This window comes from Amblyomma mixtum, chromosome 9 (assembly GCF_055824585.1).
Source record: "Amblyomma mixtum isolate Tamu chromosome 9, ASM5582458v1, whole genome shotgun sequence".
Lineage (NCBI taxonomy): Eukaryota > Metazoa > Arthropoda > Arachnida > Ixodida > Ixodidae > Amblyomma > Amblyomma mixtum.
In genome coordinates this window covers 54,865,991-54,891,649 of record NC_143020.1, presented here as the reverse complement: position 1 = coordinate 54,891,649, position 25,659 = coordinate 54,865,991, and the positions used below count along the sequence as shown (strand labels likewise).

Below are 25,659 nucleotides of genomic sequence, written 5' to 3'. Positions count from 1 at the left end.
GATCTATGGAAACGAAACATTTCAAAACAGATATTTTGCTGCATGCCAGAAGAATGGGCCAATAACACTTCAAGAACAGTTTCGTACAATTTTCTTGTTTTCAAAATTTTTTGCTGAGAACCGGGTAACTGATTATAAAAGCACATTGTACAAATAACACGGCACTATTCAAACTGTTAAGATTTTTGGCTCTTTCAATATGAATTCAGCTGACTGAAGGCGTTCTGGTAACTGTTTGCTTGCCAATTTATTTTGACGAGGTAGCAGTGGGATGAACCGCATAACTTACCCGTTGGTAGCAGAATATTAAACCTCTGAGCTGGTAGATGTTAGGGTCTATTGCGTCGTCACCAAGCAGTGTGAGATGGTGAGGTTAGCGAAATTTAACGTTCAAGTGTGCACATGAGTCCTCATACACTGCATAGTTTAGGGCTCTAAATTAATCGCCACCACGTGGGACTCTTCAGCGTGCACTGTCGTTCAACAGTACATGGGTACGTCATAAACGTACTTTGCCCTTGATATGCGACCCACATTTTATCGCCGCGAATGCAGGTTAAGCACCAGTACACCATAGGTATCTCTCTGCCTCAACGAGTGCCTAGAGTGGCGGACGCCATTTTGACTTTTTTAGAGTAATGGGTAAATGATAGGTACCTTGCTTTCCCGCGAGCTTGCAACTAACAGTTTTATTTGCGAACAAATTTTCCTTATTTCAAAAACATTTATGGCGCCCAACTAAACATGTAAAAATAATTGCTTGTACACCACTGTTGAGACCACAATTGGACTACGAATTCCATATGTAGAGCTTCAAGTACTGTATCGAATCGATGCATTTCAAGCCGTCCAAAGTCGCACGCCACGTTTCGTGAGTTCGCAATATTTGCACGACGTCGGTGAGTAACTCTGTAAACCACAGTCCAACTTGCAAAGCATTTCTGCTCGTCGCCTCTCCGCAACCCTGTCTCTTTTCGATAAATTTTATTATACCTCAGTGCGCCCGTACCGTGAAATTTTCCACCTCCTTTTTCCGCACGCTGCATGAGACTACGACGGCCTTTCCCACTACGTCACTGCCATAACTTGTTCATCACCCTTCAAAGCGAACCTTGACAGACATGCCATCGTGAACTGCACTACCACTTAATGATTACACTTTCTTATGTAATATCCTGAAGAGAACTTGAGGAAAATAAATGACCCCGCCGCGGTGGCTGAGTGGTTACGGCACACGGCTGGTGACCCGATAGAAGCGGGTTCGATCCCGGCTGTGGCGGCTGAATTCCGATGAAGGCGAAATTCTAAAGGCCCTGTGCACTGAGCGATGTCAGTGCACGTTAAAGAACCCCAAGGTGGTCGAAATTTCCGGAGCCCTCCACTACGGCGTCCCTCATAGCCTGAGTTGCTTTGGGACAATAAATCCCAACAAACCAAACCAAACCAAAATAAATGAAATTAAATGAAAGTTATAACATTGGCACAGAAGTGCACAGTACAGATAAGTGAACTAAACCAAATGAATAGAGTCCTAACTGGAAAACAAGAACAAATAGGCACGGACAGCGCTTGTAATGCGAATGCAAAGTAACTGATGGTCCCCTAGGCAGACAGAATGATTTCCAAGAGAACGCGAGCGTAGCAGTGGGAGGGAGAAAGCCACAGTCGTGAATACGAATTAAAAACATGGCGAGTAAGTTATTAGATCACGGGTATTTGCAGGGTTATTAGAGACGCATTTATCCTGCAGTGCTCATAGTTAGGATCCTGATAATTGTGTAGTAGCAGTAATAGTATAGCAGCATTCCTGGTAGTCATTGCTTTTGTAGCTTTGCTAGCAATAACATTAATAACATCTCGCTGGAGATAATGGAATGAAGACACCATTGTGGGATCACGATGTTACCATGTGATCGGAAACATTGTTGCCTAGCAACTCCAGCTTGCTGGTCAGCCAAAATTAGGAGGCTACGGTGAAGTGACCGTCTTGAAGTTGTGTTTATTTCCCTCCATGTTTCATGGCATTCCTCTCTCTTTAAAATTCATTGTGAAATCGGATTCTGCTGCGACTATAGTTGGGCGGAAAGTTACATGGAAATAAGTTTCTCCTCTGGGTCCTGGTTAATCCGCATTTAATAATGAAGTTAGTGGACTCAATGAACCAATTTTGACAGCTGTCAACGTTGCATCCACTCTACGGCCGCAGTGTCCTTACTGGCGAGCTGATGCTTTGAGCCTTTGAAAGGGTTTATTTTTATTGAACGAAGATAACTACTGCAGCCACACCCAGAGCTGCAGCGCCATAACTATTTTATTGTTGTTTATGCCCAAGCTCTTACCGTGAGCTGCCTTCATTGTGTATTCTGCCGCAATGAAGCGAACATACTATTTACTGTAAATATTATTGTTTCTTAAGTTCTACATCAATACCGGTGCAAATCATCCTTGGGAGGCAAGGAATTGAACATTCACTGCCATAAATGTTTCCTAAAGTTTCCTTCTTTTTTCCAGCAAATTCTTGTGAAAGAACCGAATTATCATTGGAATGGAAATGTTTGGCGTGACACTCTTTTTTTTTTTGCTCTGTGTTTACTTGTGGTTGCAGCACGGTTCATTTCAGTGTAGTGCCGCTGCTGGTCTCTAACTAGTCCGGCCTTTCGCGTCTTTCATTGTTGCCTCCATACACACGTGCCTCTACCTTGTCCTTAACACAAAGTCCATTGTTTTCACGAATTGTTTGTTGAATATCTCATAACACGAAGAAAAATTCTGTTTTGATGCTTCGATCTGGTTTTGTTTTATTGCGAATGCAATACTACGCCAGGTCTTACCGCTCGTCGCGTGGTCCGTGGACCACCTGCTTTCAAAAATGATTTGGCCAACATGGGTGGCACATTCTCTACCGTTGGCTTGGATAGAAACAGCCACCGGCCAGTGCAGTGGTGCCACATTTAACCGCTGCGCCACTGGGATGGTAGTGGTATGAGGACTCGCCGCCATCTATGAATGTTAAGTAGAGAATGGGCAATTCTGCATTTACGGACATTAACCCACTATGCTATCCCGTCATGCCCTTAAGGTGAAGGTTAAGTGTCCTCTCCAACTGAAGAATGAACACCTGCTTTCGCACATCTACTCGGTTACATCTACTTTAAAGCACTACCAAATTTTGTGTCTTTGTTCCGCACGCATTTCTAGATCCCATTAGCCTCCTTGTGGTTCCTCTGGAACCCCAGCGCTTATTGGGACGCTGTTCCATTTCATAGCCGATTAATTCTGGAAAGGATCTACTTCCTCAGCAATTTGTTTACGCCCCGTATATCTGTGTGCAGGGTCTTCAGCCAGCAGAGGAAGCTGGGACCCTACGGCTGCGCCGGTCGATGTGTCGCCGGTTCAAGACAGCAAGAACGCCAAAGATCAAAATGTTCCTGTCACGCAAGAGAACACAACGCAAGCAGCTCCTTCCGCGGAAAAGACAGCCCTCAAGCGGCAAGTTGGTCTCGGCAGCGCAGTTGCTCTAATCATAGGGAGCATCATTGGTAAGTTATCATATTCCTACTACCGAAAATGTTTGGTTTGGTTTTATGGGGTTTAACGTCCCAAAGCGACTAAGGCTGTGAGAGACGCCGTAGTGGAGGGCTCCAGGAATTTCGACCACCTGGGGTTCTTTAACGTGCACTGACATCGCACAGTACACGGGCCTCTATAATTTCTCCTCCAAAGTACTTGAACCGCTGCGGCCGGGATCGAACCCGCGTCTTTCGGGTCAGCAGCCGAGCACAAAACCACTGAGCCACCGCGGCGGCTACTACCGGAAATGTAATGAATAAATACGCAAGCTTCCAATGTTCACTTCCATTTAAAACGTAATGTTATGTCTCTTAGTATGACGAAAGAAGTCGGACAGCGCGATGCTAAATGAAAAAGTTCTGTTTGGTAGTTATAGCTGGCAATAATTGCGTATCACATTAAAAATGCGTTCAGCTGAAAAGAAAAAACAACAGTTGAGAAGAACTTGTGGAAGCAGTATACAAAAACTGTTATACGTCGGCACCTTTTAAATTATCCAACATTATTTATGTAGCTTTTGAACCCTTCCTCAGCGCGTCGATTTATCCTGTTTAACGGCGTTTCAGCTGCTGCGCCCAATACTAGGGAGCGAAGTGCAGACTGCGCCGGGCTGCCTTTCCATGAAGGCGAAATGCAAAATATGGATATAAGCTGTGAACTAATTGCAAATTGTGCCGTAACACCAAAGCGCCTTTCATAGACCACGTAGGGATTCGGTACGTTAAGGACCGCGTACTTTACCTCAAGGGTAGATGCGGTGTTGTGAAATCTCTGGCAATTTATTTATTTATTTAGAATAACCGCAAAGGCTTCAGGCATGAAGTACAGCATGAGGGTTAGCAGTATCACATAAAAGGAACACATCAGTGGTTACCTGAATTTAATATTTTCTCATTATATATATTCCCACCTGAATATAGTGGAGTGGAGCACGGCATCAGCGGGAAGATCAGTCTAGTTTTTTCCAATCTGGATAAAAAATGAGAAGAGATTAGCACTAGTATGAGAACGAGGAGGGTAAACACTTTTGGTATGGCTTAGACGCTGTGAAGTCCAGTGTGAAGGGACAATGGTGGAGTTCGATAGCTCTCAATGATAAAATTTTTATAAAGACAAAGTCAAATTGCCTGGTCATCCCGGTCCTCCTTGCGTTCAGTGACATACTCGCCCAAGCAGCCTTACCAGTCTCCTCGCAGATGGGACAAAAAAGCTTCTTTAGTCAAAGAGAATTGTTGAAAATATGTGGTCACTTTTTCTTCAGCTGGCTTTCAGTACGACAGCCCGTATCGCCTTCATGAAGAATATGCGTTTGTATTCTTGAGCACAAGCGGTCTCGTTCTACCTCAGGCGGATTACGGTTTCTTGCGAAATTCAGATCCGTAGCGGCAGCCGCCAGCAAAATCACTCGTAAGGCTTGTCCAGCACCTTTACTAAAGACTGTGGAGATTCGGGCAATAAGATGTATATATCAAACGATGTTTTAGCAGCTGTTCTTATGTCGCCTCTAGTAGAGGAGTGATCAGGTTCTGCGTCGGCCTCTCGTTACCATGTAATACATGTTGATTCGGTACCAGCAGAAGCGTCATGGCGTGTCCCACTTGAAATGAATTAGGGAGCAGAAGGTGAATGTCTGTGACTTCTCTTTCTTGCATTCCTTGCTTCACATGAAATGTTAGTGCGCACAGTGCTTATCTTGAGTCACCTGGTGTTGGTCGTGCACTGTTCTGTTCTTTTTTGTTGCCTAGTATACCGGCAAACCGTCTGCAAACCGGGAAATTCTGCTGTACGTGGTGGCTCAGTGGTTATAGTGCTCGGCTGCTGGCCCGAAAGACGCGGGTTCGATCCCGGGCGGGGGGGTCAAATTTCGGTGGAGGCGAAATTCTAGAGGCCCGTGCACTGTGCGATGTCAGTGCACGTTAGAGAACTCCATGCGGTCAAAATTATCCGTAGCCCTCCACAACGGCGTCCCTCACAGCCTGAGTCGCTTTGAGACGTTAAGCCCCGTAAACCAGCCATAAAACAACCACTGAAAATTCCTGTCCGTTATTCTAATGCACTGGCTAACTAGCGCATGGAAATGTGCTCACGGCGTAGCGCTGCACTTAGAGGTAGCGATGATTAAGATTAGTTGTAAAAGTTCTTAGGCAGCGTTGGCGGAAATCGCCATGGCAGGAGGTATTCTTCGTATACATTAAGTGGAGCCAATGATCTATTTTCCAAGCATTTCGCTGCGCAGAAGCCGACCACCAGGCCAGAGAGAAGCTTGTACCCATTCTAACACCAATGCGTACCCGGTGAGACTGGGCATCGAATCCGGCACCTCCCGCCAACGAGGGGGATGCTCAAACAACTAGGCCACCACTACGGTGCCTGGAGCTAACCTATAAGAAGGCTCTTCAGGCCAGCCGGCGCAACTTCGGACTTCTTGGTATGAGATGTCTTCGTATTTGTGGCATCAGTAATGACAAACCCACAGTGGAACAGCTGAGAAGTAATGCGGCGGATTGTTCGTAAAAAAGTAGGACGGGCAGCGGCGTCATGGCTTTGAAATCAGCACAGCATAGATGCATACCGCATGCATACCACCGTATAAAGCGCAAATGAGACCAGGTGCCCTGGCTCTAGAAAAGATAGAGAGTGACACGAAGGGCGCGATAGCGTGAAACAATCATCACAGTCAAAATGTAATTGGATTTTTTCTAGAAGGTCTGTTGATAGCGTTTCTAGTGTTGCTTAACTAGTCATTGGTTACGGTAGCCTTCTAAAATTATCCACCATTAATTAAATCTGTAAACTAAACTCCGCAGGGTCTGGGATCTTCGTGACTCCAAGCTCGGTGTTCAGGAACTCTGGTTCTATTGGAGTGGACCTCCTCGTATGGCTCGTTTGCGGACTGTTGAGTATCATAGGTAAGTCAGATTTTTTTTTTCTCACCTTATAGATCCTACCTTTCAAAACAGGCTCCAAAGGAACATAGCTGACCTCGTTTGCATGAGTGAAGCTATTTTTCTAAAGAGATCTGATTAATTTCACTGTTTCACAGATAATTTCTGCAGTTAGAGGTGCGTTAGTGGCTTAAAACTGGATATTATGTTTTGTTGCCCCTTTTCTGGTGCATTTTCTTTTGCGACCATTTTTATGTCCTCCTGGTTACGCCCATTGCCGCGGCATGCAAAATAATCCAAATAAAAAACAATGGTCTCTGGTCTTACCTAAATACAATTCAAGAGGACCTGTCTGGTGACGTAAACGTGTAATTCTAGGAAGAGGGGGATAGTCAGAACGAAACGCCGTTATTTATTATCACCTGTTCACACGTCACTTCAATAACTTGCAGAGGTGCACGCTGTCCCGAAAGAAACACTTATTACGCTTGATACGAATTATTGAAAATTTGCTTCGGCATGTAGGGCGAAATTGTTTGATGGGGGTCAATTTACGAGAGATAAGTTAGAATAAACTAATAAAAGAATATACTTTCCAAGCATGCTCGGGCATGTATTGTATGCATGCTAACCAAGTAGTCTCCCTCACACCACCTGCTGATTTCTTGGATATGTATCCTGGCCTAGAAAATGTTTACCGGTGCGGGACGGCACTCAATTTCTTATTTACGAGGCTGTGTTAATTATCTGTGGTGAACTTAAAAGCAATAATGAAATATTTCATATCGTCTATAACCTACCAATCATGAAGTGATCGCGATTTTTCTACCACGCTGTGTGGGCTCCCGCTAATTTTAACCCTATTTGTGTGATGGCCAGATGTCAAGTGCAAAGGGTGGCTTATTTTGAGCGCATCAGCGCCGTGTTTGTCTCTTCCTCTTTCTGGTCCAGTTTTCTAGCGCTGTTTCAATTTCCTCGGTAAACCATATTTGTTTTTGGCTCAGCTGATATTCTAGTCGTTATGTGAAAACTTCATGGAGTATCAACTGCCAAACTATCCCTGCGCCTCGATCTGGCAACATGAAATGATAACCTGTACTTTCTATTTTGCACAAACATTGGCCACATAACTGCAACTTACGTCACTTCAGCTCGCCCAAACACGCTGAGTGCACTTCTCATTTCGCGTTTCAAACGGTGTAGGAGGGCTGTGCTACGCCGAGCTGGCGACGCTGCTACCGGCCTCTGGCGGGGACTACGCGTACCTGACGGCAGCCAGCAAGGTCCTCGGCCGGTTCGGGGACGTGCTGCCCTTTATGCAGATGTGGTGCTACTCATTGGTGCTGGACCCCATGAGCGCTGCTCTTCAAGGCCTGACCTTCTCCAGCTACGCACTCAGCGTCGTCTACCCGACTTGTGCCGCCCCCTACGAGATCAGCGTCATGGTGGCGCTGTGCTTCACCAGTGAGTCTGCGATGTGCTCGTGCAGCCAGGACTTCCTATTTTTGTAAAATGCAACTTGTGAAACGCATGCGATAAGAAATACCGATGTAGCAGTACCGTTTGTAGCAGTGTTTACCGTTATAGCAGTAGCAGGTAGGCTCTTTGTTGCTTAAGGTACCGTTGGCACACGCCACAAAACAAGCGGTCACCTCTTCCTCATCATCATCGTCATCTATCTGACTGCTCCCGCTGCAGGGAAAAGGCCTCTCTCATGTCTCTTCAAGAAACCCTGCCCTTTGCCAGCTTCGACCACCGTCTCCAGCAACCTTCTTAACCTCATCCGCCCACCTAACTTCCTGCCGCCCGGTGCTACGCTTGCCTTCTCTTGGAACCCACTGCGTTACCCATAAGGACCAGCGGTAATCTTGTCTTCGCATTACATGTCCTGCCCCAAGCCCATTTCTTCCTCTTGATTTCGGCTAGGATTCCATTAATCTGCGTTTGTTCCCTCACCCAGTCTGCCCACTTCCGGTCTCTCAACGTTACACCCAGCATTTTTCTATCCACAGCTCGCTACGTTGCCCTTAACTTCAGCTGAATCGTTTTCGTTAGCTTCTGCTTTTCTGTCATATAGGTGGGCATCAGTAAGATGCTGCTAGCACCATGCAAAACGCGTATGCAGGAATTTGGTGTGGTACCAATATGCAGTGCTCTCTTGTGGTGGCACAGCCTGAAGGCAAGCAGAACAGCTATAAATGAGGCTAAAGTCAATACATGTAGTGATGGAAAGGCAGCTGATGAATGTACCGTTTAGAGACAGAAGGAAAGTAACGTGATACAGAATCGAAATCATACAGTTATGTTTTTCGAAATGAAATCGCAAAGTAGGATGTGGGAAGGCCACAAAGCGGTTCAGTGATAAGAGATACCCTAGTAGACCAAGACAGTGGGCGCCAAAGTAAACAAAATTGTAGACTAATACGATATGGGGAGGTGGATAGGGGCTACTGGGCACAGTAAGGTTTGAACGTGGTACGTGCTTGCGCGAAGAAGACGGGACAACAAAGAAACACACGACATATACAGAGCGGTCAAAGATGAACCAACTCGCCCAAACGAAAGTTTTACTTGAACAGTAAGGTTGAGATTGGTTTGCTGAGATAGCTTGTTAATAGCTCGAGCAAGGCAGCGGTAACTGGAAGAATTTCAGCAGAGTTTTTTTGCTGGTCAAGTGAGTGTGACGCGGACAATCGCTTAAGCATTTTAGAAGCTGCCGCAGAGCTTTTGACAAAGCGCAGATCGATATCACTCTCTTGCGTTTGGTTGTGAGGGCTCTTGTTTCTGTACCTGGAGGACATTAGGAAAAGCCTTTGTCCTTCAGCGCACCCGAGAAGATTGAGTTTGACGGTGATTATTAAGATTACGATGGCGATTTCGATGCGGTAAGTAAACTGTCAAAGGCGCTAGTGGCGCAGCACTAGCATACACCGACTCAAGTTATGAGTCTCTTCGCGCGGTGGTCTGCTGCCCGCATGTTCACTTTCTCAGTTTATGATGTATATTTCGTGTTCTCCTTGTATGTACCCCAGCTCTTCTGTATCTCGTAAATTTATGAGTAAAGCTTGAATTTCTTCAAGATCCAGAAGCATGTCGAGGAAAGTTTGCCTCGACGTGCCATCACCACGCTCCCCTATGCCGGTAATTACCACTGCTGCTGAAAGAACTGAAAAGATATTTCTTCTTTTCACAGCTTTACTAGGGAGCACATCGGTTCGTGCTCCACAAGGGCGTAGTTCATGGCATATGGTAACTAAGAAAACGTTGGAGACTCGATTTCAGGAAAAACGAATAAGGCGCCGGGAGACAGTTACAAAATTTCATTTTTTTTTGTGCATAGTGAGCGCGAATAGACGAATGCTACTTCCCTGTAGGATATCAAATTCTCGCATCACTGAAAACAAATGTACTTTCAGCGTCAATTGAAACGCGAACAAGCCAATTGAAACGCGAACAGCACAAACCGCAGATATTAAACAAGGGAGGCAAAATACATGAGCAGTTGATTTTCCCATCGAAGCGGGAAGGACCGCTCTTCTGAAATTTTAATAGCCCACGCCTGTATTTCACCTCCATCCTCTAATATGCTTGATTTTTTGTGCTCGCGTCTCAGGTGTTTTGTTCGCATTTCATTTGACGCTGATAGTACTTTGCACAGTCAGCGATATTGTTAAGGTAATACCATGAGGTAGGAACGTCACAGGATCCCCGACCAGCATTCAACGCCAACGTCAAAGGTTTGAGTGTGTGTGTGGAGCGGTTTCATGTCATCGTTTCTTTTTTTTTTACCTTTTCGCGCTCACCAGTCACGTACAGTGTTAAGTAATAATTCGAATCGGAAAAATGATCAACGTTCTGCATAAACGCATGACTGGCCTTGCGTATAAAACACTTTCCTTGAAGGCGTAATAGCCACACGCGCTGCCTGTGTGCTCTCAAGGCCACGCCGTACTACGCTCGGCTCTGAGATTTCGTCAACATATACACTGGCCTACCTCAGCGTATAGAAAGGACGCTTGCAACAACCTCTAATTTTTTTCACGCAGCACTGGCCACCGCAGTGAATTGCTTCTCCGTGAAGACGTCGGCGAGAGTTCAGGACGTTTTTTCGAGCGTCAAGTGCCTCGTCTTGATCTCGGTGATAATCACAGGGGCAGTCTTCGCTCCTAAAAGTAAGTTTGTGTGTTATCTCTTTTAGTTAATTGCTGGAACAACAATTCCACGAATTGGTGAACAGTTGGTGCGGTTCCCTGCCAAAGTGGGTGCACGTGTTTCAGGGTGAAACCTTTTTTCAATTACACAGGTCTGTTCAAGGACATGAGGCTCCATCTATAACATAATGGAAATCGAAATCGAAACTGGTCACCTTTTCGTCAGCCGAAACATTTTTATCGGCAATCAACCCCAGCCGGTCAAGTTAGGGTATTTGGTTCGATTCTGGAGTGTTGCTCTTGTCGCGTGTTGTTTTGCATTTTAATGTAAAGCGTTTGCTACTTGTCTATTATTTGTGTTGTTCGGCAGAAATTTTGTTGCCTACATGCAGGCCTTTTTTTTCGTTGTTTGCTGTTGACAAAGCACTGTGAAATTGTATCCCCACTCCTGCCTTGGCCACCAAAAGGCGGCTGGCAGTATTGAATAAATAAATAAAAAAATAATATTCTTTTCAAACTCACCTGATTCGTGCAGCATCATTTAAAGTGATCCTGCTAGCGTTCGAGTGCGGCGAAAATGCCAAAAAAATTTTTTTGCAAATAAAAAACATCATATTGTAAAGAAATTCGAGAGAACCTAACGTCCTTCTGTACTGTTACTCTACGTTCTAGCAATGAAATCTGTTCACGCCTTGATTCTTACGAAACGAAGCATGCCTATCTGTGCTAGAATCACTGTATTGGATACGGTTCAGTCTTTACTTTTAATGAAACATTACATATATTAAAAAACTTTAACGAAGGCATTAGCGGCCAGGGAGAGGAAGGAAACAAGGAGATGGTAGTTCAAATTAAGGCATATATAGTGATGAAGTAAGATCGTGAACATATTTTAATGTTTGTATCCTATAGTTGTACTATTCTGGACTCCAGGGTCCGGGAACAACTATCGGATCAGGAACGAAGAAGCAAAAATAAATATACTGCGGCCTTCCTTTCTTTTTGTCAGCAAGAACGGATGAGGACAATAATCACCTGGGAAAAGAGGGAAGAAATCAAGGTGATTTATTAAAAACAATATCAAAAAGAAAACTAAAATACCTGACGGACAAACAAATGCTCAGAAGACTACACGTCTAGTTGTAGGTGAGTTGTAGTACCCGCAGAATTCTGAGCAAAAATGATTAATTACCGTAGTTCAAAACTGCTGGCATTCTTTGCCCATTCAAAGTACGTAATCGACTTTGAGATGAAAAGGCTTTCCGCTCTCCTGAGATCGGTGACCTGAACTTGTCCACAACTGAAGACGTCCGTGGGGATAGGTTAGCCGCGGCTGCACAGGCGCCGGTTAATTGGAGGGATATGGGAGAGGCCTTTGTCCTCTATTGGGCTTAAGCAGGCTGATGATGATAAGGTACGAAAAAATAACCACTACAAGCACAAGCGCGAGCTCTGCTTTAACTTCAGGAAGGTAGGCCGTCACTTTAACAAAGACACCCATTTCCCTACCGTATTGCGAACGAGTACAGTACTCTGTTTCCTAGTGAGCGTAGAGATCCATCCGTGACAATATTATACCCCAGGAATTTAGGATTGCCACGTGGTTTTCATATGAGAAGGTTTTTTGGGGGTTTTACGTCCCAACGACTCAGGCTGTGAGGGACGCTGTCGTAGAGGGCTAAAAATAATTTCGACCACCCGAGGTTCTTTAACGGTCACTGACGTTGCACAGTGCACGGCCCTGTAGCATTTCGCCTCGGTCGAAATGCGACCTCCGGCATAGAACGCGCGACTTTCGGGTAAGCAGCCCAGCATCATAACCACTGAGCCACTACGGAGGCTTTTGCATCCAAGAAATGTGACCAAAACATAAAATTTGTGCGCGAGTTTTTTGCAGTATGTAGGCAGGATGTATCTCGGGAGTTAGAAAACAGAGGGACCAAAAACTAATGTTTTGAAAAGCGTCGGAGTTTCTGATATTATTATTCCTGCAAAGAAGCTTACGACAAACTGCATTTTATGTGTATTTCAGGCACTCATTTCCAAGGCGAGGCCATGTTCGAGAAGCCAGAGTCACCGAGCCGCTTCGTCTTAGCCTTTTACGGAGCACTGTTCTCCTATGGCGGTTGGTAAGAGCATTAATTTCTTCGCATCCATGCTACCCTGGTCAGTCCAAGCGTCGAGCATCCCTTATGAAGAGTCCGCACTATTATCGTACGTGCGTTTATGGAGCATCCAGATCGAGCAGTTTGAGCAGTCTCGTTTTGAATCACACGGCTTTAAGTCAGCAGAAGACTTCAAACTGGATATTCATAGGAAATTCCTGTGCGATTGACGTGCACAGGTAAACACTCATATTACGCTAGATCGCAACGTGTACAAAACACTGAAACACTGTTGCCTGCTTTTTTCGATCTTTGAGCGAAATTTCCTCTCTTTTAGTGTTTCTTGCGTGAGGATGCATTCTGGTGTATTGCTGAATAAATATTGGCAGTAACTAAGTTCGGCTATGCCAGGATATACTTAGCGAAAGCAGGCATGAGGCACAGCTGGCCAAGCAAGCGTAGGCGAGCGCCGCGACGAGGCGCGCGGTGTGACGTCAACCAGATGGCGCGGCGAGCGCACGGCGTCCGCCAGCTGCGGTGGTTGCTAGGCAACGACTCAAGGTCGGTCTCTGTTCCTAGGAGCACCGCCACAGCGAAATCGCAAGTTCGGGGCCAATATAGCTTTCGCTAAAAATTACTTTCAGCGCCTGTACCTCTCATGGGAGCCGAAAAACAACAACATGAAAAATGGTGGCTTTGTCGAGCTATAAAGCCCCGCTGAACACTAACTAGAATGAAAAAATTGATGCGGCTCAACTCGGCTCAGCCAGGATATACAGAATGAAAGACTACCGAACCAGTGGCCGAATTCGACGCAGAGACATTCGCACCATCTGGTTTGGTTTGGTTTATGGGGTTTAACGTCCCAAAGCGACTAAGGCTATGAGAGACGCCGTAGTGGAGGGCTCCGGAAATTTCGACCACCTGGGGTTCTTTAACGTGCACTGACATCGCACAGTACACGGGCCTCTAGAATTTCTCCTCCAAAGAAATTCAACCGCCGCAGCCGGGTTCGAACCCGCGTCTTTCGGGTCAGCAGCCGAGCACCATAACCACTGAGCCACCGCGGCGGCCATTCGCACCATCTGCTGCTTTTTTCCGCTTGAGATAATCTTGTCGCCTGTGCCGCTGCTTCTCCAGACATACCTCCCGTTCTTCATCGGCTGCATCAACTAAACGAGCCTGCCTTCGCGACTTATCCTTAGCCAAGGCGACTTCGTGAGCACTTTGTCGCAGGGATCGCTAGACTCGTTCCGGTGACTGGTTCCAGCTGCGTCCGCCCTGCCACAGTGGCTCAGTGATTAAGGCGCTCGTCTACCGAGCCGGAGTACCCGGTTGGTTGGTTGGTTGGTTTATGGGGTTTAACGTCCCAAAGCAACTAAGGCTATGAGAGACGCCGTAGTGGAGGGCTCCGGAAATTTCGACCACCTGGGGTTCTTTAACGTGCACTGACATCGCACAGCACACGGGCCTCTAGAATTTCTCCTCCAAAGAAATTCTGCCGCCGCGGCCGGGATCGAACCCGCGTCTTTTGGGTCAGCAGCCGAGCACCATAGCCACTGAGCCACCGCGGCGGCTAATAGGCGCCCGTGTGCTGTGCGGTGTCAGTGCACGTTTAAGATCCCGAGGTGGTCGAAATTTTTCCGGAGATCTCCACTACGGCACCTCTTTCTCTCTTTTAAGCTGAAAGCCTTTAATGGCTCATACTGTCGTGACGAAGATGTGTTAGCAAATTTGTCCGCGTTTCAGATTGGTCGAAATGATCGTGACGTCACTGCGCGCGAATTTTCACTGGTGTCCACCGAAATACGTGAGACAGTTACTGCGATTTCCTTTCCTCAAATGCAATTTTCGACTGGTGTCCACCGAGTTATGTGAGACAGTTACTGCATAATTTCCTTTACTCAGATACAATTTCCACTTTCTTCATTACGACCCCTCCTTCTCTTCCTTCTTTCACTCCCCTTCCTCCCTTCCTGTACGGTGCGGTTCAGGTGTCCACCGAGATGAGAGAGAGTTACAGCGCCATTTCCTTTCCTCAAAAAGCGTTGCGTTCAAAGGGCAACGCATCGCGCCGAACGGGTGGTGGCGTTCCGTGGACTCCCTGGCAGCGCTACAATACGCAGCCGCGTTCCACTCCTAAAGCCAAAGATTAAGCGTCATTAATTGGCAGTTAAATAATGAACGGATAGAATGTGAAGTGAACAATCGCGTAGAAGAATGCAGCACTCAGACATTCGCCTTTCACCACTTCAGCCGCTAAAGTTCCTCGTAATTTTCTTCTTTCACTCCTACCTCCCACCCTTCCCTTACAGCGCGGCTCAGGTGTCCAAAGAGAGAAGTGAGACAGATACTGCACCATTTCCTTTCTACAAAAAAAAAAGACAACCAGTTTACCTGCATGTCTCTGCGGTGTCTATAATTAGGCGGCGAGCGCTGGCCTTTACTCAGCAAGAACGAATCACGTGGTTTGTCAAGTGAGACAGCTGGCGAGAGCGGGCGGTTGGAGCGGCGGTCGGCGCTGCAGCGAAATGAACGGTAGCAGAGGCGTTGTTTGACGTGTTACGACGTCACAGCCACACCTCCAGTGAGCCTCGAGTTACAGATCAAATCCAAGCGTCACGAACCGCTTTGCACGCGAGAAGTGTAGCTTTTCTCTCGAAAAAAGGCATGCAATTTTTTTCTTGAAAACGCCGAATCCGGTGCTACAACAATGGCCGTATCATAACTCTAGGTTGGTGCCGTAGAGTGGACTTGTTGGAGCAGATACCGCTGTACGCCCCAGTTGTTTGCCTGTTTCTTTGTTTTTGGACACACACGTTCCCTGTGAGTGTGTGTGCATAGGGCGACATCAGTTGCCGCAATGCATCTTTGTTTTTGTAGAGGGACGGATGTCCCTTTTTGATCGTGAGTCGTAATAAACTTCCCTTCTGTGTGAGAAGAGAAAGCTTCCCTAATAATGGCGAAAGTGGCCCTATGTCTTTTATAATTTCCGTAACCTGTTCGGGCGGCCGACTCTCAGAGATGATGTTCATCATCAATACTGTGCGAGCATGTGGCTTGTCGAATGTTCAAACCGTAGTCGCAGTCCAGTACTTGAGCTTTGTTCAATTTTAGGAACGGGTACCTAGCAGCAGAGAGTAATGTCAAACACAGCGTCGAGAGAGAGAGAGAGAGAGAGAGAGAGAGAGAAAACTTTATTACAGCAGGAATTCGGGGCACGCCCCAGGGTCCCCGCACGACCCCACTCCACTCAAGTGTTTATGTTCCTGAGGTGCATAACACTGGCAGCCCGGCCGGTGGCGATGGTCCGCACGGCCGGGTCCTCCGAGCGCAGCAGGGTCTCCCAGTCCTCCCAGGTCTTCAGGTTCTCTAGGTCCCGCGGGGGAGGGTCCGCCGGGCAGAGGGAAAGGATGTGGAGGGAAGAAGCGAAGGGTTCTGGGCATAGGGCGCATGCCGGAGTAGGGAAGGAGGGATGATAGTGGGCTAGGGTAAGGGGCGCGGGGAGAGTGTGTGTCTGTAATATGTGCCAGAGTGTTGCGTGTCTGTTATCTAGGGAGGCGTGGGGCGGAGGGTAGAGCTGGTGTGCAGCTCGCTGAATGAGTGCATGCGCTCCTTCGTGAATCTCGCATCCGAGGCCACCTGCGCCCGGTTTAAAGAACCTCGGGCTAAAAGGTTGGCGGCCTCGTTTCCGGGATTCCCGGAGTGCGCAGGCACCCATATCAGCTCCACTTGGCGGGGCGGGGGTGCATCGGGCGAGTTCAGTATGCCAAAAGCAGGGACATAGATTCGGCCTCGAGCAAAATTTAGAATCGCAGTTTTTGAATCACTGAAAATGTACCGGGCTTCCGTGCGGATGATAGCGAGTGCAATGGCGGCTTCCTCTGCAGCCTCTGGGGAGGTGTTGGAAGGGAGAGGTAGTGTGATGAGGGCAGATAAAGAGGAGTCCACCACAGCTGCTGTCGCTTCATCGCCCGTGCAGGCAGCGTCCACCCATACGGCGTCCGGCTCGGAGCCGTACGCTCGATGGAGTGCCTTCGAACGGGCTCTGCGGCGCTGCTCATGGTGGGAAGGGGGCATGTTCCTCGCGAGCGGCCTGATGAGGAGCTCCTGGTGAAGGGATCGTGGGATGGCGAGGAGGGTTGGGTCGTTGGCAGGTATTCTGACTCCGAGGGAGTCCAGGATATACCGACCTGTGGAGGTTTTTGTGAGTCTGATGCATTGGGCCTGTCGGTGGGCCTCCACCAGTTCCTCGATCGTGTTTTGGAGGCCCAAGCCTAGTAATCTGTCAGTGGGTGTGCTGAGAGGAAGATGAAGTGCTACTTTGAATGCCTTGCGAATCAAAGCATCCAAAGCGTTTATGTCATGTTTAGATGGTTGTAAGTATGGGGTGGTGTACAGCACACGGCTGAGGACAAAGGCATGAATGAGGCGACATAGGTCACGTTCCTTCATGCCTCTATGATGTCCCGAAACCCTGCGGATGAGGTGCGATATCGCGCCTACAACCTGCTTGAGTTTCTTCAGAGTGGTGGTGTTTTTGCCATCGTTCTGGATGTGCAGGCCCAATACACGGAGGGTGCCAACCTCAGGCACCGGGTCACCATTCAGTTCAATGGCAATGGGGGAGCGGGGACAGCGGTGGTTCTTAGGACGGATGAGGAGCAGTTCGGATTTCTCTGGGGAGCAAGACAGTCTGATGGTCCGTGCGTAATTTTGGGTGAGGGTGGCTGCTTCCTGTAAGGTGTTCTCTATGTCGCCGTCACTGCCGTGGGTGGTCCACAGGGTGATATCGTCGGCATAAAGAGTGTGCTTCAGATGGGGAATAGTTGCCAATTTTCGGGCGAGAGGGATGAGGGTAATGTTAAAGAGAAAGGGGGAAAGGACGGACCCTTGAGGGGTGCCGATACTCTGAGGCGTGTAGGAGGGGGAAGACAAAGGTCCGAAGTGTATCTCAGCCGTGCGGTCAGTGAGAAATGCTTGAATGTAGGCATACGTGCGCACACCCACATTCAATGGGGATAGGGCAGTCATGATCGCCTGATGTTCAATGCGATCAAAAGCTTTGGAAAGATCCAAAGCTAACAGCGTCGACCTTTCGGCTGTCTGTGACAAGGTGCATTGGTGGCTGCTACAACGAGACCACGACATAAAGTCGAGGCCGTCCTTGTTTTATTGCGAAAGCGATACTACTCCCAAGAACGGCTTTTCGCGGAGCGGCGGCCACTTGCCACGTTTGACCTTTAGAATGACCCCTGACGTCATACCATGCCTAGTGACGTTTTGGCGTGACGTCATACCAGGAGCGAGAGATAGACTACCAACTCAGCTCGTCGGGTAACGGCGGCCGCTTGCCACGGCGCGCCGCGCTCCTCCCGCTAGAGACGCTAGTTACGTTTTGGCGTGACGTCACACCAGGAGCGAGAGATGGGCTACCAACTCGGCTCGTCGGGTAACAGCAGCCGCTTGCCAGTTGGTGGTGGTGGAAAACATTTATTTACACATACACTGCTGGAGGTTATGCATGAGCTGACCCAGAGGGGGCCAGCCCTTACAAGTACTAGATCAAGGTCCCTAGTTCGGGACCCCAGTGGCGTCGGCCGCCGCCCGGGCTCGCTCGACCAAGGCCCGTTGGGCCTGCAGGTCAGAGCAGTCGAGCAGGGTCGCCTTGCACTCTTCCCGGGTTGGGTTGGGGTGAGGGGGGATAGCAGGGTCGGAGGGGCAGGCCCACACCATGTGGTAGGTGTCCGAGGACTTCTCCGCACAGTGCGGACAGCTGCTCGAGAAAGAAGGGTCGAAGTGTTTGAGAGCTGCCGGGCACAGCAAAGTATTAGTATACAGGCGAAGCAGAAGCCGGTCTTCCGCCTTTGAGAGACCTTTACACGGGCGGGGATAAAGACTGTGGCCAGATTGATAAAGTAAAACAATGTCTTTAAACGAGTAAGCCGAGGTGCACCAGTCGCCACCACTTGTATTAGGAGTAGAAACGTAGATACGGCCAAGAATGTCGCAATAGCGCTTGCTTGCGCCGGAACCAAGGCTAGTTTGATTCTTAGCGACAGCAAAACAGCAATCTGGAACATCGGAAAGGGCAGGGTCTCGCCGGAAACGGGTCGCATTGTGTTCGCAGCCAAAATTGATCGCAAGATCACCTTAATTTGGGTCCCAGCGCACACGTCCGTCCCCGGTAACGAGGCGGCCCACGTTTTAGCCCGAGATCTCTACTTCCGGGTAACTGTAGAGCCACCCGACTACCAGGGGATGGACGAACGTTTGAAAATGTACGCGAAAATCGCCGTGCACTACAGTTTAGGCAGGCGTCTAAGGCCACCACCAGATCCAAGCTTAAACAATACAGAGGCCATCGCCTGGCGACGATTACAGGCCGAAAATTTCGCAAACCACGTCTGGTTACTTCAAACTCAGAAGATGAAAAAGATGATAAATGTAAGACCTGCGGAGCGAAGGGGATCCTTGATCACATAATTTCACAATGCCCCGGATCCCCGGGCGCTGAGGACAATATTAAGAATAGAGCAGCCTGGGAGGCCCTTCTGCGAATCGAGGTCCCCGCCGACCAGAAACGACCTGTCCACCTGGTGGCTGAAGCCGCAAAGAGCCAATGTATCTTCGCCAGTCTTTAGTCGCGGTGGTATCGGCTCCCGTTCCCTAAGCCTGCGTCCCAGGGACGGGGAGTTGGGGGCCTTCTACATCGGTAGAAATAAAATTTGTTGTCAATCAATCAATCACTGCGGAGCCGTCGCCGCTGTTTGGTATGACGTCACACCGCTTGCCTTGTCGATGCGCTCGCCTGCGCTGGCTTCGCCTGCTGTGTCGCATGCTTTCGCTAAGTATATCCTGGCATAGCCGACCTAAGCGAGTGCAAATTTGGATCGATGCGATTGCACGCAGCTTCTAAGCACACCAAATGAGAGATGCAACGAAGACGCCCATGCACTCTCCGGTTCGACTTCAAACCGATGGCTGACGCAAGTTGCGACTGCCAGTTCTGCGCTAGTTCTCGCGCGTATTCAAGCGCAACTGGTCCGCACTTGTGCAGCGTTTTGGATTTGATGCGGCGGAATGCGTTCGCGCGTTTTTTGTGGCTTCGGTGTTCCTTGTTCGTCGATTTTATTTGGCGAAAGATTCGTCCTAGTATCCAAGATCACCGCTTATCTGCCGTACTTCCTCTTTCTCCGCTCTTCGGTTCTCCGACGCGAGCCCTCTCATTGGTCGCTTCCAAAGCGCACACGTCCTTGGTTTCGCACCTCCTTTCCGCTTTTCTTCTTCGCTCCTTCTGTCGTTCATGCGCTTTCATCCTTTGCATGCATCACTTCGAAATTTGAAAATTGGTTTTGAGGAAAGCCAATGACGCAGTAATCGTCTCAAATCTGGGTGGACACCCGAACCACGTCGTAAGAAATGAAGGCAGGTAGGAGTTAAAAAGAAATAAATAGGTGCCGTAGTGGAGGGCTCTGGATGATTCATTGAAAACTTATAAACAATGGGGCCATTTTTTCTACCTACACTGGGTAGACTAGTGTAGCAAGTGTATCAAGAAATCATGATAAAGTGGCTACACTTGTGTAGCCAGTGTAGGTAAAATATGGCCCCATTGACAATTACCGGAGCCTTGGGTGGTCCCCCTATTCCGGCAGCCCACTGGCCTGCGCCGCAGCGTGGGTCCTGCGAACCAGTCTTCGATGCTGGTCGGGGTCCTCGCTGTGCAGAACGGCCTCTGAAATAATTTTGAGCAGCTGTGAATCATTAACGTTCATTGACATCGCACAGCAAAAGGGCGCCTTTGCGTTTGGCCCACACAGAAACGCGGCCGCCTAGGCAGGGAACTACAGCTTAGTAGCCGAGCGCCCTAGCCCTCATCCATCATGGCGGTTATTTCTGTGCCATGATTTGTGGTCATTTGCCCTCTAATGCTTCAGACATTAATAAGTACAGTAAATTAAGATTACATAACAGGCAGTGCCATAAGCATCTACGATAGCCAAGGGCATACTGACACATGACTAAGGTCACAATCATGGGGCAAACGATGGTAAAACTAAAGATAGGTAATAGAAGAATCGCAGTCATGACCTAGTATTGTTAGAACAGTACACTGAACGCCCAAACACAGTGGAGAAATTCATGACGCACCTCCGAAAATAGATAGTGACTGAAACTTCTAGTGATTCTTTAACCCGGAATTCAGCCCGCTGTTAAATTTTTACAGCTGTATGGGCCTGTACACCACAATTATGAATCCTGCTCAAAAATAGACACAGGTTATATGTGTCACTACTATAAATAGTGCAAAGCTGCAAGAAGAACTTGTGGAGCATTTCTTGGTGTCTTCATTGATTCCCTATTATGGAATCAAAAATCGTGAATACAGCATTTTGTATACCTTTCATTTTGCTCATGTCGAGCCAAGATTATGTCCTGATAATTCAATAGCCTCTTGTTGCGTCCGCGCTGTGTGCAATAAAAATTGATAAGGTGTTGTGAGAAAGCTGTTACAGGCGCTTTCCGTTGCGATAAGATTAACAGTCGTTACAGCTGAAACACGCTTATCTTTTCGCAAGAATCGTTGCATCACAGCCAGTAGACGCGCCTTTTTTGCACGCAGCATGAGCATTTTTTTTCCAAGCCCTGCTTCTTCTTTCATCGAGAAACTTTCTCATCATAAATGCCTGAAGTACATAGTAAAAAAGCCTTTAAATGCGGGTCACATTTTATTTAGGTTTCAATGTGAATGTAGGAAATCGCAGTTGCCCAAAGGAGGGGTGTTAACCGTACCCTACACATCACTGCTTACCAAGTACGGCTATCTGCATGGTAATAGCAAGCCGCCGTATACATGAAAAGAGCTGAAAGTACAAACACAAAATATAGAGGCGATGTAACAGGTCTAGCATTGAAGAGAGTAATTCAGAAGCAGAGCTCTGTAGCAACCCAAATGCTAAACGTTCCTACACGAAAGCGGTACGCATCGGATAGTGAAAAAGCATAGACGCAGACATACAGTTGTTAAGCATGAAATGCTTTTAGCTCCCGTTGTCGGCAGTTTGGTGACGTCACGCCGAGACCGAGGGCTAACATCCGGGCACTGAATTCCACTCATCCGGGCACCGTACGAAATTTAACGAGACTCTCTAAGCCCTCCTACAGGACCGGCATACAAGAGCCGGTAGCTTCGCGCCGAACGGGTAGTGGCTTTCCTCCCTTCCTGTACGGTGCGGTTCGGGTGTCCACCGAGATGACGGAGAATTACTCTGTAAGTTGCTTTCCTCAAAAAGCGTCCCGTTCAAAGGGCAAGGCATCGCGCCGAAAGGGTGGTGGCCGTGGACTGCCTGGCAGCGCTGCAACACGCTGTCGCGTTCCACTCCTAAAGGCGAAGCCTAAGAATCATTAATTAGCAGGCAGTTGGTATTTAGTAATGAATCATTAATTAGTCACTAATTAGTAATTTCTCATTACTTCATCAATTATGTGTGACGTAATCGAGTGGTGACGTCACCAGTGTCGCATAGGCAAAGTGGTACAAATAACCGAGGAATGAAAACAACGATTACAAAGATGAAAGGCAAACAGAAACCGGATACAGCTGACGAGGCAGGGCGGAAGAGATTCTCCAGACACTTACAGGAAACGATTCAGTCCACATGGACCAGTGCACAGTATGTGTGGTGTTGTGTGTTGAACACTAGACACATTTCAAGATTTTGGCTAGTACCATCTACAACCAATGTGTTATGCCCGTAAACATTTCATGCTTACTCTACTCTCGGTTACGGGAGAGGCATAGACGTATACATACAGTTATTAAGGGTATTAGATTCCTCGCTTATTTTAGATCATCTTTTGACATCTCTCTGTTACAGGAAACAGATATGCCTGATCGCAGAAGAGGTACGAGACCCCAGCAAGAACATCCTCAGAGCCGCCCTAATAGGCATCCTAACTGTGACTGCCATCTACGTGCTAACCAACGTCGCCTACTTCATCGTTCTGGACCCGCTCACCTTCGCCAGCTCCGAAGCCATCGCCGTGTCGTTCGCAGCCGCCACTTGGGGCAAGGAAGCCGCTGGCGTCATCCCTATTGTGGTGTCCGTAAGCGCCTTCGGCACCCTGTGCGCCGGTTTCTTCAGCTCCGCTCGCGTCATCCTGGCAGCGTCGAGACAGGGACACCTGTCACCCATCTTCTCTTGCATCACCGTTAACAGTTCGACACCTTTGGCCGCCATTATCCTACGCGGTGTCCTTGCTCTGGCGTTCACCTTCATCGGTTCTATATCCTACTTGATCGAAGCGTCGGTGTTCCTGGATGTGCTGTGGGAGATCGTAGTATTGCTGTGCCTCTTCAGTCTTCGGTACGTCATGAAGGACGCCCACAGACCCTACTCAGTTCCACTGCCGTTGGCCGTCATCAGGTTCCTAGTTTCCGTGGCTCTGGTGGTGCTGCCGCTACTAAAGCCCGTGGACTACGTGCTGTACCTGACGATTGCGGCGATGTTCGTCGCTGGTGCCCTGTACTACGTCGTCTTTGTGGTGTTTTCGTTGAGTGTTCCTGGTTCAGCGCCACTCACACGTTTCCTGCAGAAGGTGCTGTTCTCGGCTCCTTGCACGAATGATTTGGAAATCATGCTGAAAGAAAAGATGTGAAACCCTGTGCTTTTAAAGACTGCTGATGAAAGATGAATTTTCATTTTTTATAGTAATTACGAAACTGCCGCCTGTAGAACATGGGTCATCGTTAGGTGCTCTGTGACATCTCTCTGACTGGAGGTGAACGGACAGATCTGCTTGGAGCACCAGCCATGAGGTTGTTTGACGCTGGCGAGCGTCGCATAGACGTTGCCGTGCCCGTCTACTGTGCACCATGGTCTACGCGTAATTAGCAGACGGCTGTTCAAAGAATTTTTACACACCTGTCTGTATGTTACAAAACTCGTGACTTTCTAAAGAGTTAGGAATATTTTACCAATGTACAGCATATGCTATGCCGAGCATAGTATATGTTCCTTCGGTTTACTGAGAAAGTGTGCTTACAGTGCCATTGTGTTTATTTTTAGCATATTTCATTTTTTAATTGTGCTCGCAGTGCGAGTATGGCTCAGGCTGTGCCTATGCGCTCGTGACGAGATGCTGAATATACAAAAGAAAATTTCAGTTGACTGCGTTCGTATCGTTCGATTTTCACTCACGGCCGAAGGACAGATGCATTGGTTCACTGCACGATTTCGTACTGTGTTTCTCCAGCGGTGTAGTTAAAGAACTCGCTATGATAACGATGTTTGAAGAAATCATGATTCGCAAAACTGAGAAAACAGTGCAAAAAATGAACAGATGGCCTATCGATACGTGGTAGGCGCCAATGTTGAGTAAAGCGCAAGCTACAAAATCCTCACTAATTTACTTTCTTATTTTTATTTATTCATTACTTTATGTCACATCGTACTTACAGTGAATGGCTGTGGGCCCTATACTGCAGGACCTTTCGGCAAAATGAACAAATGACTGCACTCGTAAAGAAACTAAGAACTTATGTGGGGAAAAAAACTGCACCAAACTGACGCTTGCATTTTGCACTCAAAATGCATAAGCGAAATGCAGCGCTTTTAAATACTGCTTGAAATAAGGGATCGGCATTGAAGCTTCTGACTACATAAGGTGCACCCTAATCGACCCTTTCGTGCATTTCAAAATTGTAATGGACACGAAATCAAACGCAATCGCATTTGTATCTCCGGAGAATTTCTGCATTTGTCTACACCCTTGCGGCATGCTTTGCAAGTTACGTGGTTGATGTTGCCCAGAAAAGAGAGCGGTGTTGCGAGGTACGGGCTGTGGACTCGGTGAAGGCTATGAAATGGGCCTTTATTAAAAGAATTTGACCCAAAAGAAAAGAGGGCCCCAGGCCCTTGGAAGGTACAGACTGGCTCCCCGAGCAGTTGCTCTCTTCCGCTGCTGGAGGACGACTCTCGTTTTTCGAGAAGCCCATGCCCTGTTTCTAGCAGGACGACTCAGTCTCATCCCGACTGCACTTGTCTTGAGACAACACGGCTCTGCTATCTTTGCATATCGAGGCCTTTTTGTGGGCTTGCTGCCACTTTCCTCTTTAGACGACGACTTCCTGGCATTTTTGGGGGGTTGGTTCTGTGACCTATCCGCCCGCATCGCACGCTCAGAACCTGGTTTCTGACACGGAATGCGGTTCTTTTCTTTAGGCTTTAAAACAACCCCATCTTTCTTTACATCAGTGACAGATAGCACTGCCAACTCAAGATAAGAGCCCTTCGTTTGTTTTTGCTCCGGCAGTGGTGCGTTCATCTCTTCTCTCTGCTGCGAGCCTCCCGCGTGCACCTCGGGACCAACAACCGACTCCTTAGGTTTCCCACACTCGCTAAGGGTACACTTCTCTACAGGTTGACGAGCAACTATCTCGTTGGCGTCGCAGCTAGGCACCAACTCCACGCAAACGACCTTCTGACGTTCCACTCCCTTTAGGTTATGCGACTCGTGCCTCTCAGGATTGTCCTGTCGCGACTTTTCGCACAGTTTACTACTATATTCTTCCTGTGCATGTTCTTGGCACTCTGTTTTTTCACTCCCCGCTTTTGCCGAAGTTACGCATCCTTCATTCCTGTGCGGGTCGTCGATGAAATAACTGAACTTGACCTCTTCAGTGCTAGAAAACCTTTCTAAACGTCTGCTTAAAAGACGGGAAAATGGAGTCAGTCAGAGGAGCCTTCTCCATGTTCTACTGCGCTTTTGGGAGGTATGATGGTGAAGCAGGTGCTATAACCGGCGGCTTCGGCGTGGTCTTAAATAACGCTGGTCGCCGCGCCTGTCGCAGGTGAAGAATGATTTCATAGATTCCCTCCTAACTTCCCTCATTCCTACAAGAGAAACGAGGAAAATTTCCCTGCCCTCATTTCCCTACCCTTG

The 25,659-nt window shown here is 48.0% G+C and overlaps 1 protein-coding gene across 2 annotated transcripts in view; it reads left to right on the top strand.

Annotated features, from left to right (window-relative positions):
- LOC149329086 (b(0,+)-type amino acid transporter 1-like) overlaps positions 1-23,878 on the top strand; it is a 37,433-nt gene extending 13,555 nt beyond the window's left edge. Inside the window, exons 3-8 of one of the 2 annotated variants that reach the window (XM_089560097.1) lie at positions 3,333-3,539; positions 6,378-6,479; positions 7,659-7,919; positions 10,502-10,627; positions 12,639-12,735; positions 22,593-23,878. In XM_089560097.1, the coding sequence (XP_089416223.1) occupies positions 3,333-3,539; positions 6,378-6,479; positions 7,659-7,919; positions 10,502-10,627; positions 12,639-12,735; positions 22,593-23,373 (1,574 nt within the window). In that variant the 3' untranslated portion in view covers positions 23,374-23,878. Of the gene's footprint in view, positions 1-3,332; positions 3,540-5,869; positions 5,999-6,377; positions 6,480-7,658; positions 7,920-10,501; positions 10,628-12,638; positions 12,736-22,592 lie in introns of those variants that run through there. The other variant, XM_089560098.1, reaches the window with a different exon arrangement.
- The last annotated feature ends 1,781 nt before the right edge of the window (positions 23,879-25,659 follow it).